General features: G+C 39.1%; 1 protein-coding gene across 6 annotated transcripts in view; it reads right to left on the bottom strand.

Annotated features, from left to right (window-relative positions):
* The window catches only part of PARD3B (par-3 family cell polarity regulator beta), a 358,197-nt gene that overhangs the window by 126,765 nt on the left and 213,254 nt on the right, over nt 1-18,178 (bottom strand). For all 6 annotated transcript variants that reach the window (XM_065069463.1, XM_065069461.1, XM_065069460.1 and 3 more), the window contains 2 exons: nt 4,676-4,882; nt 3,458-3,692 (listed from right to left, as the gene is read on the bottom strand). In XM_065069463.1, the coding sequence (XP_064925535.1) occupies nt 3,458-3,692; nt 4,676-4,882 (442 nt within the window). The remainder of the gene's footprint in view (nt 1-3,457; nt 3,693-4,675; nt 4,883-18,178) is intronic.

An 18,178-nucleotide genomic window follows, 5' to 3' on the forward strand; every position in this document is an offset into this window, starting at 1 on the left:
CAATCCAGGAAAAGCTTAGCAGGAAAGCAATCATTCTCTTTTTTTGTATGTGTAAAAAAAGACCAGGAACTACAAGTAAATAGCAGCTGAGCAACAGATGAGGCACTAAGTGAAATCTGTTAGCAACTGCTAACAGCTTTGCTATTTTCTGTTGTTAAATTCAAAAAAAAAAAAGTAAAAACCCAATGCAGTAGCAATTCCAATATGTTCAAAAATCTCAGATGCAAAAGACTAAAGCTCAACACTTCTTGTACGACAGATAAATACTTGGGTTTAGTTTTAATATCTTGAAATGCTTTGTTATTGATTATAAGGCAGAAACAAGCCAACTCACACGGATACAGAATCAAGATAAAACTTGTTATAGCTGTGTATGTGACCCAGCAAGTATAGCACAAAAACCTCATCGCAGACAAATGGGACTTTTCCAGTAGCTGCTTTTAGGCTCAAATTCTGCTTTACTTTGTCCTATAGAGCTGACCCCCAATTGCTCACCAGAAAGTGCATGTGTCTTCATTAGCACTGAGCTTTCTGGCTAGATCTCTCCAATATTTTCTTTGTCCTTCTGGTCCTGGTGCTTCCACCACAGATGACCATCTCCTGCTTATCTCAACCCAATCTTGACACGGGTTCAGCAAGTCTGTTTTCCTGTTCGGATGCATCTCCGCAGTGCAGAACTATGTGGGCACAGCTGAAATAGCTCTGAACAAAGCAAGGGGGTTTTCTCTCCTATCAGTCCCTCATTTTGGTGGTCTCCCACATGGGGGATGGATCACAGTGCAGCTACCACCGTATCTACAAAAGGGACACCACAGATTTCCTCTCCATCCAGCTTTCTCCTCACTTATGGTGTTTCCATTTCCAATGCCTCCTATGGCAGGTTCCCCTTCCAATTTAAACTGAGCTCATCTCTGTTTCTAAATACTTCTCTATTTCTCTCTCTTAAGCTACCAAGAATTAGTAGTCACCTTCCCTGCTGCAGAAGCTCTCGACTTTGTCGCCTTCAGCTTCTCTCTTTCCTTCCACAGATGTTCTAGCAATGAAACACGCCAGTTTCATCTCCGCGATGTCATAAAAAAATCTGGCTGTTTCTTTCCATCCGCGCTGCTAAAATACTTGATCTTTTAAACCTTCTGACTGCAGTCTCTTCCTCCCCAGCCCTCCTGACACTCACTCCTCACTCTTCACATCAGTGCAAAACTCCCGTTTGAAAAATACCCCTCGAATCTGGTGTTCAGTCAGTATTTGACCCTTTCTAAGTTCCTCCATTAGCTTCTGATTATTTCTTTTAAAATAACTGAAATTAATTGGTTTTGTATTTCCTGTCCTCCACAGCAATTTCTCCCTGAAAAAATACCAGCCCGGTTTTGCTAATTGGAACAGGACATATAGTCCCCAATTCCTTTGCAAACCCTCTTGTTCAGTTTTTACAGGCCATCACCCTTTCACTCCTATCATGGCTGGGATTGCCCAGGACTCTCACTTTCTCAGGAGGGAATCTCTTTTCAAGAACAATTTTCTGCATCCTAAGAAGAAACACTGTCGAGGACACGGAACCTCTAAAATCCCCCTGGCTCTTACAAACAACTCCTTCTCTGTTCATTATAAGCTGGTGCTTCCATTTTTGTGGCTTTGTAGAGATTTTCAATGGTGCGGGATAGAAAGTCCCATTCTATGCCACCATATGGATAAATACGATTAACAATTACTGTCTGCTTGGAAGACTATCCATCTAAATAAAAAGCAAGCTTACAAAAAGAACAGATGTGTAAAGGTTGTGTACAACCAAAATGTGAAATGTATTTTGAAAAAGGGCATCACTAAGAATGGTAATCTATTGTTCCCAGCTTTGCATGTTGATCATTATCAGATGTTTTTTGTCACCTACAATGCTTTTTTTGGATTCTGATGTCATTCCATGTTCCTTCTAGCTCAGACATCACACCCCCGTCACCAAGACTTTGCACTTCAGGCTTCAAATCTGCCAGTGATACATGAAACAGAATACTTATGCTTTTGTCAGACCTCTGTGTCACTCCCCTCCTCTTCCAACAGCCCTGTACACGCCAAAGAGTTAAAAAGAAGAATGAAAATAGACACAAGGCTTAAGATACACAAGAGAGCTGCTAAAGTCACTCTCCTAATTATTCAGTGTTTTGACTACTGTTCTATGTTAAGCCCTGTGTCTTTAAACAGTGTGGACACAAATACATGAACACAAATGCCCAGGTGTGAGGATGTTCCTGCTCAGCATGCCTGAAGAACCCCATTTGAATGCAGACTGGTGTACCCACAAGCCTTCATCTTAGCAATGCTAACAACTGCTGAAATAATGCAGATTTAGCACATAAGCATGCCTGTAAATTTCTGACAATATCTCTACAGTGTCCAAAAGCTGAAAGGACAATTTTGAGGAATTTTATTAATGATACATGGAAGAAAGTCAGCTAAAACCTTCCATGTCAATATAACACAAGCCATTTGACTCCAGAGGACGTACCAACAGAAAGCTGCAACGCCAAGTTCATATGTCATTGTAAGTGAATGATCTTGCAGCCGAATTTCTTAGATTACTCGTTAAATGTATCTCTGCCTAAGCAATGACTGTGGCTTTTCTATGTATCTGACTTGTATACAATGCAGCATGCTAAGAAACACTGACGTCCAGCTGACATTAAGCGTCCAGTGCCACAAGCAACCGTACAGTCTCATCTCCTCCAGGTGATGATGAAATTTCATTCACACACCTCTATTAATTATAAAGACCTGCTTAAATGGAAACACTTTAATCCTCAATAGATTAAACAGGTACCAGAGGCGGGGGTGATTGCAACCAGAACTAGAGCACCAAAGGCTCCAGCAATAGCAAGGAAATGGCCTGAAGAACTTTGTCTAATCTCTGCTGATTCCAGAGATGCAACCAATAGCCACAGAAGAAATGCAAACATTTGCACACTGGGCAGAGAGGACGGTGAGTTTTGAGCACTGCAGGCAATGGCTGGAGATGCAAAGCAAAGGTTTTATCATAACTGCAAATGTTACTATGCTGTTTAGAGTAACACGAGCAATCCTCTTCCCCCCAAAGCTTGTGAGGGAAGTAGATAAGCAAGGGAAGAGAAGGCAAAGGTCTGAGTGTGGGAGCGGGTCATGGATTACTCAGAAATAATTCCCATAAAGCCTCCCCCAACGACACACGCTTGTTTTTAGCATGAAACCTTGAATCTTTTCTGACATATGGGAATGAATTTCAAAGGCACAAAAAGATATTTTGTCTGCCAAATGTCTTCTGCCTCAGCTACAAGTTTAGTGTAAAAGTATAAACTGCTTTCTTTTTAAATAACATAAACATTACTTTGAGTCCAAGTGAAATAATTTTTCCACTACTTTATGAGAACATGATTTGTTTCCTACGTTATGAAGAGAATAGGTGGCTGGTTAGCTTTTTAAAATGCCGTACCTCAACATGACACCAAATCCCTTCTTCTTTTTCTTTTCTGGATCTTCATTTTCTTCCTTCCTTTTCTTTTCTTTGATTTTCGATTTACCCTTTTCCTTTTTCTTCTCTTTCTCTCTATTTTTTTTGTCTTTTTTTGCTTTGGTTTCTGCATCTTCTATTTCGAGGTTCCCCGGAGAGGCAGATTCCACGTTCTGAGCTTCTTGACCAGAGTGAGAGCTCTTATCAGAGAAACCATCTGCACAGAATGGAGGAGCAGCAGTGAGGATGGCCAGGGGCCACCAAAACGCAAACACATTCAATACAGCACGAGTGTCTACAAAGTGCTCAAATGACTCACAACACTTACTCATTTAGCTGAATAATTTAAAAAGCAGACTAAATATACCCAGTGAATTGAAGCAGATTTCTATTGTAAATTAAATACAGAGTTATTTTAGTGACCTGTTTTCTAGTTATTATTCTTGATACAAAAAGCTTGACGTGGTAAAACACTTTCATTTGAAATCTAGCTTGTTGACCTCCATCAGCTCTAGAAAACTCACACACTGGGATGCAAACACTGAGATGTTACTTCAACAAGAGATTCCGGTAACTGATATAACCAACCTACACAATAAAACTATTTCATTCACTCCCTGGAATCTTTCTGTTTTAATGGATGAAGAAGAAATAGATAAACTGTTTTGTCTGGTTGGAGAAGAGCTGAGTTGTTTCTATTCAGGGAGCTCAGGCACAGTTTTATGCTTCATGCTAAAAGACACATATTTCCAGACTGGGGCCTACAAGCCCATGGTGACAGAATGAGCAGCAGGGTGCTATCAATACCCTCTGCCTTCTTTGAAAGAGGAAACGAATTTCCTGCTTGGAGAAGGGGGAATTGTAGACAGCTCTGTAAAACAAGCAAGATAATTTTTAATGTAATCTGAAGAAGACAGCTGCTTCTTGAAGTTGAAAAATACAATTATTTAAGGATTGAGTTCTAAATCCTCCAACCCACCCCCTGCCCCAAAGGAGATCAGTGAAAGACTTTACACTAAACCCCGTCAAGGTTGGACAGGGTACCACAAAGACAGCTCTATTCAATGGAACACGTGAGCAGCTTTTAAAACGTGATCAACTTCAACTGGACTAAATCACTTGCTTATGTGCTTCAGTGAGTCGGCCTCCAGCAGTGCTAAGTGAGGGTGGCTTCCCCAATAAGTGCCATTAGCATCATACCTTCTTCTCCATCTTCAGGTCCATCGTAAGACTTGTCAATGGCAGCTCGGAAACTCTCGTTACACCCTCGACCACGGACCACGTGAGGCCTGGGTCTGTGGAAAGGGAGTTCGTTCTTCCTAACTTCAGCCACGGCAGTCTGAAGACTCTCAAGAGAACTGGACTTCTTCAGTCCCAGGGTAGGACCAAAATCTTTGCCAGAAGAGTCTGGAAAACAAACAGTTAAGAATTTTTATACCTGAAACTAGTTAGATACATTTAATTGTGTACTTTATTACTTGGGGCCTTTAAAAGAGTAGGCAATCAATGTAAATTGTTCTAAAAATAACATACAAGTTAAACCTAGTTCAGCAGATATCCCCATCCAGACTCGGAGGAGTTTTCAGAGCGGCAGCGATGGGCAATAGCTGGCTCACGCGTGTCAACTGCAAGCAGTGGTAAGGATGGGGTCGCTTCTTCCCCCTTTCACAGCCATCTCAAGGAGAACACGATCCTTTGGCTCACAAATAGTTACACACCAAGAGTTTTGGGTTTCACAATGAGTCAGGTTGTATGAAGGGTTGATATTTTCAAACACATTTCTCTTGTGAGAAGATATTATTAGTTTTCTCACAGTCTTATCCAACCTTTTTTTTTCCTCAAGCTGAAAACTGCTGCTATGATATCAACACACACAGCAGGTTTTTCAAGAAACAACTATTTCCAGAAAAATATAGCTTAACATAAATGATGTTACTGCCTTTTCCCTGTTTATAGCTGCAAGAAAGCACTTCATAGAAAAAACAGTAAATACCTTCCCAAGTCTCCCAAACCTTTCCTCTCTCTGAATACCGATCAATGAAGAAATTCACAGCCTCATTTAAAACCCTTTGTAGCATCTACTTAGTTTTTACATGGCAGAACAGTAACTGTGACATAGTGACAACGAGGAAGAGACTTTGCCCTGCAATATGCCTTCAGTCTTTGAGAACACAAATGCTTTTGTTTTCAACTTTTAAGTGATACTAACGGAAGTAACAGGAGAATAAAAGAACATGAGGCCTTCATATACATGTCTATATACTGTCACTCTTGAAGAGATTCTAGGATCACAGAAAATACAGGTATGTTAGTACTATATGATGCGATTTTAGCAATCCTAGAGGTGGGAATTTCTGAACTAAACCAGCGTGATCAGTGAATTCCTAAAAGGAAAAAAGCAAAGAAGTGCCACCAAATACAGAGTCATCAGTAGTGTCTACATAAAGCAATTTACACTTCCATTACCTGCAGAGTGACACGCAGCTGAAAATAAGGGGGAGCGGGGAACTGAGGGGGTGTGTGGAGACAAGTTTAAGGGCAGCCTGGTTGCTCTTTGCACAGCGCAACCTTCATTTGTTCACTAATTGCCATCCTGGAGAATACCACTATGGGCAGATAGCAAATGCTAAAATGGTGTTAGAGCAATGACTTGAATGCAACATAAAGGTGCTTAAAACCACTAAAAAGTCGTGCATTAGTAAGCAGCACTGTGGTGCCTGTCTCGGGCGGAGGAGGAGTTGTTGGCAAAGTATGTGTATTTCTGTATAAATAGTCTTTATTTTGCTCTTTTGTCCTAACATTGAAAGCCCCATGAGGAATTAATTTTAGTAATAACTAGCAATAACTTCCTGGTGGATGTTTTCAAGGGAACTCTGACAGGACTTGCATGTAGTATTTTCAGTTTGCTAATAGAAAGAGAAAAAAAGAAACTAAATGGAGCACTCTTTATCTACCAAGTAAAATCAGAACATCACTACCTTGGAAAACTGTGGTTTGTTTGTTTGTTTCCTAATGTCCCCCAAAGAAACAGAATTGCTCTATGGTTACTTCATTGCTTAAGATGAATGTGTTACTTTAAATGACAGTACAAAACGGCAAAGATTAACTGTATCTCTCCTTCACTGGAAAAGACAGTTAAATTTTATCCATGATCCTCCTGTGTTATATCATTAAAAAGGCATCCTCATTTATTCAAAAACTTACTGAGAACCTTTAGTCACAGACTAGTATTAAGCATTTAGTTGCCCCTTTCTATAGACCATAATAATTTATTCTGAAATTTCACTGGCGGCACTGGAAGTTTCTCACTATTGCCATGAAAACCCACCTGTGAAGAAGCATCTGAACCTAGCGGAAAAATAATTGCATTTTCTCTTATTGATGACAGTAGTAGCGATGCAGCCTCATTAAAGGGAGCATTCAGTCAAGGAGTTTATATCCTTGGATGTTTTCACCAGGGTTTTCAGTGAGAACTTCATGATTTGGCAATTCAGCTTTACTTTATTTCTTCATTTATTTATCATATTTATTTATCATGTATTAGCTCACAACTAAAAATACAGGAGCTGAGGAGCTTTCCTAAGCAAGAAGAGCAGTCCCCTTTCTTCCACACCAGTATCTAAACCTGAAAATGTGCATTTTTCCTCACAGCTAAAAATAATAAATGAACAAAACCCCAACAAATAAACATCAAACCTCCCTCTCATCTTTTACGTGTTATTAACGGGCACTTCTGGAGGTGGGTGGTGTGTGTTTGTGTGTGTGTACATATCTAGCTCTACCCAGATGTTACATACCAAAAAGAGTCTGGCCATGAGAAATTTAATACTTCACTGTGCAAAAATGTCTCTTTCAATGGATTTTAAATTCTTGAGCCCTCGTTTTACTGCTTCTTGTAGTACAGTAAGTCAACTAAAGCATCCACTTGATTTTTGCTATAAATGGTGAATTACTTTATGCATCTCTACTGAATTTACGAGAGAAAAACAAGCTGTCAGTACCTGCCTAAGTCTACATGAAGCCAAGTTGCTGGTTCGTAGATGATACCGTTATCATGCTTTAACTGAAAGACGATATCACACATACGCTAATTTTCTGCTCAGTGTCAACATGGCTACCAGATTTCTTTCTTCTTAACATGCTAGCAAATACAAACCTGCTTTCTGTTATTTTATTACTACTATTATTAGTTTCAGGTATTTCCAGGCTTCTCTTTTTCCCACATCTGCACATTCCTTTCTTTATTTTATAGCCTATAGAAGGCAACACGCCAAAAGCAAGACGTCGATCATGAAAATCAAAGGCAAACAAATGGCACAGCAGTGTGGGCAATGCAAACCAACCCAACGGTGTGCGAGAGAGAGCAGAATTGAAGAGAAGCCACGAATCACTGCCACTCTAAACGAAATACAACTCCTAAGACACCCCCCACACTAAACTTTTTATATATTTATCAGTAACTTTACTTTCTAGATAACGATTCTTCTTGAAAACCGGAAGTATATTAATATGCCTAAAGGTTATCATTGGGAGGAACATATTTGTGTTAGCTAGGCTAATTTACTATTCATATTTTGAAATTATAGCAATGCAAAGAAACAGGTATGAAGAAAAAAAGAAAAGTGTCGCTGAAATTAAAAAAAATAGAACAAACACAAAGTGGTAACGGATTATAAATAGCGTGGCTCTGTATCTACTGGTTCCTACTGCACAGTACAGGACACACACCTTGGAGAACATTCATGAGGCCCAACTCGGGCCTACCCCAACCCGACAGTACTAACCGTAGTTACCTCTACCCTAAAGGAACTGAGGAATGTTTAAAACATCTTTTGACACATATAGGTTCCCATGATTTTCAAAATACAATCTATTCACAGATCACATATAAGTTCGTGGGTTTTTTTTAACACAAACTACTGTATTGCTAACTTTACGTTGCCCCTGCAGAGGTGAGGATAGCAAGCATGGTTTCAGAAACACCCCAACTTTTGTTCAGGAAGGAAAAAGCAGGATTTCTGTTGGTCAGAATCAAATTATGTAGGTAACAGGCTGGCAAAATAGGCCCCTCAGCGAAATTTAGTCAAAATATATCCCTGCTGTTGGGAAACCTATTGTATGAGAACAAACCAAATCTGTTACCCAAGTGAAATACATCCACAGATACAAAAGGCAAGAGAAAGCCAGTAAGACCTGATTGCTTTACCCTCACCTTAGCTCCTCCTGGAAATTTACCTCTAAATAAATGGCTGTATAAACGGTGAGTGTCCCTTTAAACAAGCTTTAGGGCAAAAAATGAAACATTTGTCATTATTACCATGTGCCATATACATCAAATAACAGGTAGACTGGTTCTTACCCAGAGGACTGCAACATTATGTGGTGACAAACTAATTCATGTTCAATTCTTTCTGAACCATTTTGTTTAATGTAGTTTCATTTATTTGTGGTAGGATTTACAGCATGCACAACTGCAAAGGGGTTTTTACGCTCACTTGTATTTTTATATTCAGATACCTCCTCAATCATCTATCGATTCAATGTAGAGAACTATTAGGAAGGAGGAATTTGAAAGTCATTACATCATTTAACTTGTGATTTTCAAATGAAGAGCTTTAATAGGGTATTTTTGTAGAATAACCTTAGATCATACTGTAGCTTTTCTTCAACACTAGTTTACACAGGTAGCATAGAAAAGATGATGAGGGTCTTGATAAAAAGCAAGAGAAAAATAACTATATTGGTCACATATTAACTATCTACCTCACATGTTAAAGACAACATGTATTGTTTTGCTCATTTTATACCTCAAACCAAGCATTCCAGATTAGAAGCAGGAATATTGAACACAGAACAACCCCACACCTGACAGAAAAAAACCCCACAACACTAAGAAAGGGAAATCAAAGCATGTGAGAATTTAACAAGTTCTCTGATTGAAAGAGCCAGCTACAGTCTTCAGATTTACGGGTATTTCAATCTATTTTACTACATATAATGATTGCAATTTAGCCTATATTTGCACAAACTGCAATTTCAGCTACAAATAATGGCAGTTCACAATTTGTAGCCCAGAAGGTACACTGAGTTTTATCCAGCCAAATCAAAGAAAGCCTCGGAATAAGGCAACCACTAGGCAAGAGGCAAAAAAGCACAACTGTTACCTTAGAAATGTACGCTGGTGTTGCCGTTTTCTATAGACTTATCACTACCAAACAACAACACTGTAATATAACATGTTAATATTTCAAAAAGAATAATATGTGCAACATTGAATGTCTCACAAATGCTAATAAGTTTCACAGTGCAGCAACATTAAAGAATCAGGAGAAAAAGAAGGAAAAAAGGTTCAAGCTAAAGCACTCAGAAATGGCAAACGCGTTTGCTGGGTTAGACAAAACGCAGCCAAGCCTGTCCTTGCACAGAGGAACGGCTGATGTTATCTGGGGAAATAATTAGTTTTCTTCATTTGGTTACACAAGTTTAACCTCTCCCATAACCTTCCACTGCGTCCAGAGTTTTCCTGTGCATCTGAATCGCTGCCTGTCCAGCAGGCTCGTGTTCTCTCCCCAGTTGGTGCAGACCAAAGCACTTGCCATTCCCAGTATAAATTAAGCCACCTGACTTTATGTATCTCAAACTGATTTTAGATATCGCTGTTACAACCTGCTAGAGCAAAATAGCTATAGGAAAAGCAATGCAGACAGGAAGAAGTCCAGTTTTTAGAAAATACGATTCCCCAGTGATTTCAGGTACCTTGTAAACCGATCGGCACTAAGAAAATTTCAGTGCCCTGCGATTGCTTTACTGCTCCTTCCACAACCGCCCGCAGATCACGACAAACATTTCAATCCGGCTTTAAGAGACTGGGAAATGTGACACTTTCCAAGATTAATCAATATAAATTACACTTCTCAAACTAAACCAATATTTTTGTTCCCACCCCAAAGTTCAGCACAAAGTGAGAGTCCCTGCACTAACATTTAAACAAAGTCACTTTTAATGGTATGAGGCCAACATACAGAGTGTTACCTTTGACCTGCGGGACACAGAAAAACTTCTTCAGTAGCAGAACAGAAGAAAGTCGATAATGTTCAATTAATGGTTGTCATCTATTTTTTAAGCCTCAAGCCTATTTTGAAATAAACTGCTGAATTATTGCTCAGTTACAAAGCCTGACTTTTTTTTTTTTTTTAAATTACTCATTTAAATCAGAAGTAACAAAGGAGGAAAAAAGTTCATATTAAGCATTCTTTTTTCTTTGTTAATTCAAAGCCTTTTCTTTTAAATTTCTTTACACGTGAATGCATAAAAACTCTCTCATATCAGTCGTTTTATTCACAATCATTTTGTTTTTCAAGAAGTAGTATGTCATTTTTATACATCAAATTTTGGCCTGGACACATTTTTAATAAACACTTGTAAGCTGCATGTTAAACGTTAGTTTAAGCATCACTCGGGGATTCATTTAGACTATTGCAACAAGGAAGATTATTAGTGCAAAAGAAAAGCCAAGCCAAGAAACAAAAAATACATTTCACTTCACCAATTTAACTTGCAATTAAAAAATAAATGATATAAAACTCTTCCTTTGTGCGTGCTTTTCATTAATTGCGAATGTTAATACTAAGGGGGAAAAAAAGGCTGGATTTTTAACTATATAACCTGGGAAAAGGATCCCTTTTGCTAATAATGGCATTGCTTTTGTACACCTGCCCACACTCCGACCAGTGAATCCTACATGCTTGAGATATTTATGAGTTCTCCTTACTGCTGCCCCCCCAAAACTGCCCAACAGCCGCTCTAAATTTAAGATGCTCTAAATATTGTTGCCATGGGTGACACATGAACACGGACTAAGGCAAAGCGCTGCTAATAAAAAGGCTTTCACAGCATTTCAGTCCTTGCTCACACGGAAAGTTAAAATTTATGGCTTTTAAAATACTGGATCTGAGGAGGTCAGGTTAAATGGTTGCTAGTAATAAAAGGAATCAATATGCCACAGCATCTGAAGCAGCCAGCAAACTAAATAAACACTTCATCCAAATCCACTTGGCCCTGAATTAAAAGAACATAAAATACTGTATTTATTTGGTTTGCCCTCCACCAGTCCGGGGTTTGCGTCGCTACATCCACTAGAATTCTACGCAGAGCTTGCAACAAACATGTGCTGGCCAAGTAGCAATTAAACTGTATGTCAAGGCTAGGAGCAATTAACTGGGCATTAACCTTATCAGGGAACCACTTCTGGATTAGGCAGCGACAAACAGGCAAACATCGCAGTCTGGGAAGATTCTGAAATGTCTATTTACAAAAGCTCCAGAGGACTCAGACTTTCTGTCTCAGGCACGTACAGAGTAAATGAGCCATTTCCAATAATAACCCTTTATTCATAAACCCTGAACAAAACCAGAATCACCTTTTCCAGTGATTAGCGGCTCCTGTTATCACAGAAAAGCAAGACAGTTTGTTCCTTACAGTGCTTTAAAATAAAGCAGAGCAGAAGAATTAGTGGACTCACATCTTTTGCTTCTGATCTACGTTTGGTTTAGTTTATAGACTGAGTCCCAGAAGTTATGAGAACCTATTTTCTTCTGTTTCTTTGTACATGTTTAAATAGAAAGTGCATAGGTTAATTTTCAGCTTAGGAAATTAATGCACATGTTGCTTGAAGTTGCCAGCAGATAATTTGTAAAAAAGGTACATACGCACCTGTAATCAATCTATCTACATTTACACACACAGAGGCCATTCGCAAAGGCCTGCATAGTTCTGAAATTGCTTTGTTTGCGAGTTTGATAATATTTGTCTTGAAACAGTTTTGAAAAGTTCATGTCAAAATCTACCTTTCGAATGGGAATATGCAGAATTTTGTCAAACCTACTATTAACTATAAGAAACAGTTATCTGGCAGAGCTCTGACTCCAAATCCCTACAGAATTTGCAAGGATTATGTAGGTTTTCAGCTAAAGTCCTCAGCAAAGGTTGTTTTGATTTCCCAGTGTGATTTTTAAGATCATTTGATTGCTTATAATATGGTAACAGTATTTTATTGCAGATTCCTCGCAGCTGAATGCGCAGTTGTGGTGATATTTGGTCTTTAACCCCGTTTTATCTTACACACTTCTTTTTTTTTTCCTTCCTTTTTAACTGTCCTCTGGACTGAAAGTTCTTTGCTTGGTCTCATTACACAGATGATGATTGTTTTTAGAAACACAAAAACACCCAAAGAATACACGTCCTTCCTGCCATATCGGAATAACTGAGGAGTGGGAAATGTACATTCTTCCAGCCAGGTAATACTACTTTTTGTTTTCCTCCCCTTACTCACCAGTAACTCACCAGTAACTTTTGAGCCTTGCACACAATTAAGCTGTGAACTAGGTCCTTCACTACAGCTTTGAGGGAAGGCAAGTTTCATTTCCATGCTTAGGTTATCTCCTCTAACATTAGTTGGATCTGGGTAAACTTGTGCCTGAAGTACAGGACAGAAATGCATACGCATTCCTATAGGTACGTGAACATACAATGATATTCCACGTGCACATTTTCAACAACTACAATGAAGCTAGGAAGGAATACTCACACATGCTCCTCAACCTGTGTGCTCAAATACCTTGCAAAATTTAATAGGAAACTTAAGAAGGTAGAGAGTCATGTCAGCAAAGAGAACGTATGTAAAATAAAGACTTTAGGATTGAGAACAGGTTTCTTTGCAGGTCTTAAAACACGGAAAGTATTTTCAGGGCTTTCTTCCACAAAACTGAATCCTTAGAAAAATCATATCCAACTCAGGGAAGAAATGGCAAGGAACTTTCCTTCTTAATCGCTGCAGCCAAGCATTTTGCGAAACTGTTTTGTGGAGTGCAAAAACAGCCTCACACCCAATGATGTCTCACTGCCTTCTGCAGTTTTAGCAGCCACTGTTCACAACTGGATTACAATCCCAGCCTTGCTTAAATACGAAGTCAAAATACCACTTTAGTTATGCTGGTTAACTCTGAGACCTAGTCTATACGATTTACCTCTTCGCACTTGACATTTACTTGGCCACTATAGCACAGCCCTTCCTTAAGAGGTTCGCAGCTCCCTTGCTCGGAATGTCATGACGTGCCATTGCAATGAAAAAGTTATTTTAAAAAAGAAACTGGTGAGGATGTGAATGAGAGATCAAATAGTTTGGCAAATCTGTATTTTTTGAAAACTCATTACGTTGTGAGATGTTTAGCAAACGGGCACCGAGCCTTTAATATCCCCCAAGGAAATGGGAACCTCCCCAGATCTTTAAAGTTTTGTTTCCCCTGCAGCAACTTTTAGTACCCTTAAGATGTCACTCTATTAATTACCAAGTTATGTGTTTAGGATCTTTTCAAGATGCAGCTTTGCATTGCTACAGTGTGTTTAAATGGCAAATTAGGAAAGCTCATGGAATTGCTGCTTGGAACAACTTAGAATAAATATGATTTAAGCACAGTAGGCACCTGTTTACTCTTCAAAAGCTGTTTTTACTTATTCAAGGGACCAAACGTCTGGAAAGAAGCAACAGCTTTAGAAGTATAAGCAGCTCTAAGATGCATCATCAGAGATTATCAGTAGTTTTGAAGTTTCACCTCATGCTTTATGCACACCATGTGAACTTTCTGCGGCAAGAGCACCTCTGCCAACTGCAGCTCACAAGAGCTGATCTATGATACAGCAAATTTGCACTGTGCTCTTGTTCCTATTTCTATGGCATTTAAAAAATTAACAAGTATTTACGTATTTTTAAAAGAACACTTCCCAAGTCTTGTGTTTTGATTTGCTCTTTTTCTTGTTTTAAATAATGGCTTCCTTCTCTGCTGATGTTTTGCTCGTCCTCTGGTCAAGACTGATGGAATCCATCCAATATATGCTGGATGACGCTACCTTTGAAATACTAATTTGCAGCTTTGTTTTTGCTTGAGACTGACAGGTAACTTTAGCAGGGCCTTGAGTGCTGGCCAGAACACCTTCAAAGTAATTATATTAATGCGCAAGGCAGCAGTTACTGTTGGTCATCAAACAACCAGGAAATAAATCTGCGTACAAAGAAATGCTGTCAACTATACAGCACAAATAAATAAAATGTATTTTTGTGAACCCTTTTCTGTTATGCTGATTTGAGACCAGAAAGTATGAAGTTTTCAAATTTTGATGCGATATTGCAAATGACATATTGTCATTTAATACCCTGAAACGTTTGCAACAATAAATGTCTTCCTTTCTAGTAATCTGGATTGTTATATTTGGCTTATTTCATACTAAAAGGATAGCACATCAGCCTTATTTCCCCTCAAAATCCAGATATTGTCCATAACACACAGTTTACCTACACACAAAGGTAAATATATTTGGCTATATATACACAACATAAAGGTATAAAACTTCATTCTTTGCAATCATGTAGCTTCTCAATTGCATTTCTAAATGCTCTAAGCATACAAACATTAGATACCACAACCTGTGTTACTAACTCTTCAGTAGATTCCTAAGACTAAATAATAAGTATGACTTATATTCTTGAAGTTCAAAGCTTTTGCTCCAACTCCCACAAAAGGCGGTGCCATGAACATTAAGAACAAACGCGCACAAATATTTTGAAGAGTTTCAAGGGTATTAAGCAGCTCTGGCCCATTTCTCTAGTAATATCAGAACACGTTATTTTACCTTTTTACAGGGGCTAGTGTCGCAGTTTAACTTTTTCAGGTTGACCAACTGTATAAAATATATTTCTCAGATTCAATGATTACCTTACATAAAAAACGTACAGCATCTGTATGATTATACTAACTTTTTGTTTCTTCTGTATCAAGCGTGAACACTTGCATCTCTGTTCTGCCCTGTATCCTATTTTTCAAGAAATATTATTGCCTTCTTTTGTGTTTTTCTGACTGTGGACCAGTATTTCCTCTGCATTAAGAGGAAAAATGGGTTAATCAGTGAAATGCATGCCACTCCATTTCCTCAAGAAGATAATGGAAAACAAGCCATACTGTGGTTGTGTATAGACTTACAGCAATCAATTAATGCAATATTTATATAAACTAAGAACTGCATGCATATTATCACACAGTTATTCAGGACTCTTCAGCAGTTTCTTCCCTCAGCCTTCAATGAGTAAAAGTCAATCCTCATACTGGGTAGTGATACACACTAAGGAATTTACTTCAGATCAAAACCCTAAAATCAGATTTCGAAACACTGACGTTAATGTTATGAGAATTTTTTAAAAGTAATGGTTCTTCTACCGTATGTTTAATTGGTCCCCCTGCAAAAAATGCATCCCCACAGGAGGGAGCGGGAAGCTACTGCTTGGGTTCATATCTTGCTGTAAGAGACAAAGAAAGCAATGGCTAATCAATCATAATTTCTCTTCACAGCAACAATCCTGACAAACATTTACCTTAATAGGTTTTTCTGTTGTTGTTGTGGATACTAAGAGTGTTCAAAGGGAAGCAAGAAAACTCCAGAGAAGCAAAAATCTATCAAATATTAGCAAATATAAACTATCCTTGCCTTCAGTCAAGTCCCTGAATACTTGAAGGCAAGGGGAGCTCTTGGATAAATAAGATACAAACTTGCAATATCTTTGTATTTCTTGTTAGGCTTTAGCATTTGGTGGTATCAGGAAGAGGACATGGGCTATACAGAGTTTTTGTGTGATCCAGTATGACCCCTGTTATCTTCTTGGGATGTGTTACAGATGGAAGGTGTCCAGAACAGAAAGAAACAAACACCCAACACAAAGACGACACTGCTTCCTGGTCCTATCAATTATTCATTACTTGCACTACGGAAGCACACAGAACCTCTCTAATCATGGGCCAAAAGCTCACCGCCCTTGGTGTTATACCAAGTCAAACCAGAACAATATTCAGTACCTTTAACAGTTTTTGATCAAGTCTACCTGTCTTTCCGCAATACTGGCTCACTTCTGATCTCTGTTTCTGCTCTGACTTATTTACGATTTGTCAACACTTTGTAAAGTACAGTTCATCTCCTGCTACGTTCCCTTAAAGCTCCTGTGCCTCAGATGTTTTCTGGTTTAAACAAAAAACACAGATGTGTTGGCACAAGATTAATTTACTCAGATTTCACGTTCAGATTGAACCTGAATTGTTAAACTAAGTACAGTATTTTAAATGAATGCTGCAAGCATCAGCCCAGAACAAAGCTAATATAACAAGTTCCTTCCTCACCTTTTGAAGGCATTAGTGGTTCATTTCTTCTGAAAAGCAATACAGAGGAGTTGAGCAAAGAATTTCCTGATGTCCTTTTACACTGGTTTTGCTATTTGTTTATTTCAAGTCAGTTCTAACAGAAGGGTCCCTTCTTACTTAGGTGATCACAGAATGGGTTAGCTGATCACAGAATGGGTTAATTTTTCTCCAAACAGATTATTAAAAAAACCTAACAACCCTTAAATCTGTTTTAACACAGAAGCCCTCTGATTGAGAGTTGGTATTTTGTGACAGTTTTAATACACTCTTACTGCTGATTCTGTCATTCTTCAATGTCTGTGTGCATAACTCTTAGGAGACTTAAATGATATTCCTGTATGCTGAAGCACATTACAAACATCCCACCTTCTAGTTCATTCGGTTTGATCTAAAGCAGCTACCCCGAGTAAGAGCTAATATTGATACTGCTTTACACCATCTGACTGCTAAATTTCAATCACTAGGTTTTTCTTTGTCTGATTAAGCAATTAAACTGCTTAACTGAAAACTACAGGCTATTGATTTATACAAAGGTACTAAGAAATTCTATTTGAAGTTTAAGAACAATTCCCTACCAAAGATAACAAACACATGAAAGCTCAAATTGCAAAAGCATATTTCAGTTTTCGTTGTTCAAGTATTGTTGGCCTTTTCGTTGTTTATTGATCCTGTTTACTCAAGCGGTCATTCCTGGGTTTCATTTTCTAAAAATCATTAACAAAATGGGCACTCTGTTCTGCTAATGCAAATTACAGTGCAAGTGAAGACTCTTCATACACTGTAAGTCATCATTAAACTCGGAGAATCACAGAATCCCAGAATGTCAGGGGTTGGAAGGGCCCTGGAAAGCTCATCCAGTGCAATCCCCCCATGGAGCAGGAACACCCAGATGAGGTTACACAGGAAGGTGTCCAGGCGGGTTGGAATGTCTGCACAGAAGGAGACTCCACAACCCCCCTGGGCAGCCTCGTCCAGGCTCTGGCACCCTCACCATGAAGAAGTTTCTTCTCAAATTTAAGTGGAACCTCCTGTGTTCCAGTATGTACCCACTACCCCTTGTCCTACCACTGGTTGTCACCGAGAAGAGCCTGGCTCCATCCTCCTGACACTCACCCTTTATATATCTGTAAACATTAATGAGGTCACCCCTCAGTCTCCTCTTGTCCAGCTCCAGAGCCCCAGCTCCCTCAGCCTTTCCTCACACGGGAGATGCTCCACTCCCTTCAGCATCTTTGTTACCCTGCACTGGACTCTCTCCAGGAGTTCCCTGTCCTGCTGGAACTGAGGGGCCACAACTGGACACAATATTCCAGATGTGGTCTCACCAGGGCAGAGTAGAGGGGCAGGAGAACCTCTCTGACCTACTGACCACCCCCTTCTAACCCACCCCAGGTACCATTGGCCTTCCTGGCCACAAGGGCCCAGTGCTGGCTCATGGTCATCCTGCTGTCCACCAGGACCCCCA

This window comes from Columba livia, chromosome 7 (genome assembly GCF_036013475.1).
Source record: "Columba livia isolate bColLiv1 breed racing homer chromosome 7, bColLiv1.pat.W.v2, whole genome shotgun sequence".
In the NCBI taxonomy this organism is placed as follows: Eukaryota; Metazoa; Chordata; class Aves; order Columbiformes; family Columbidae; genus Columba; species Columba livia.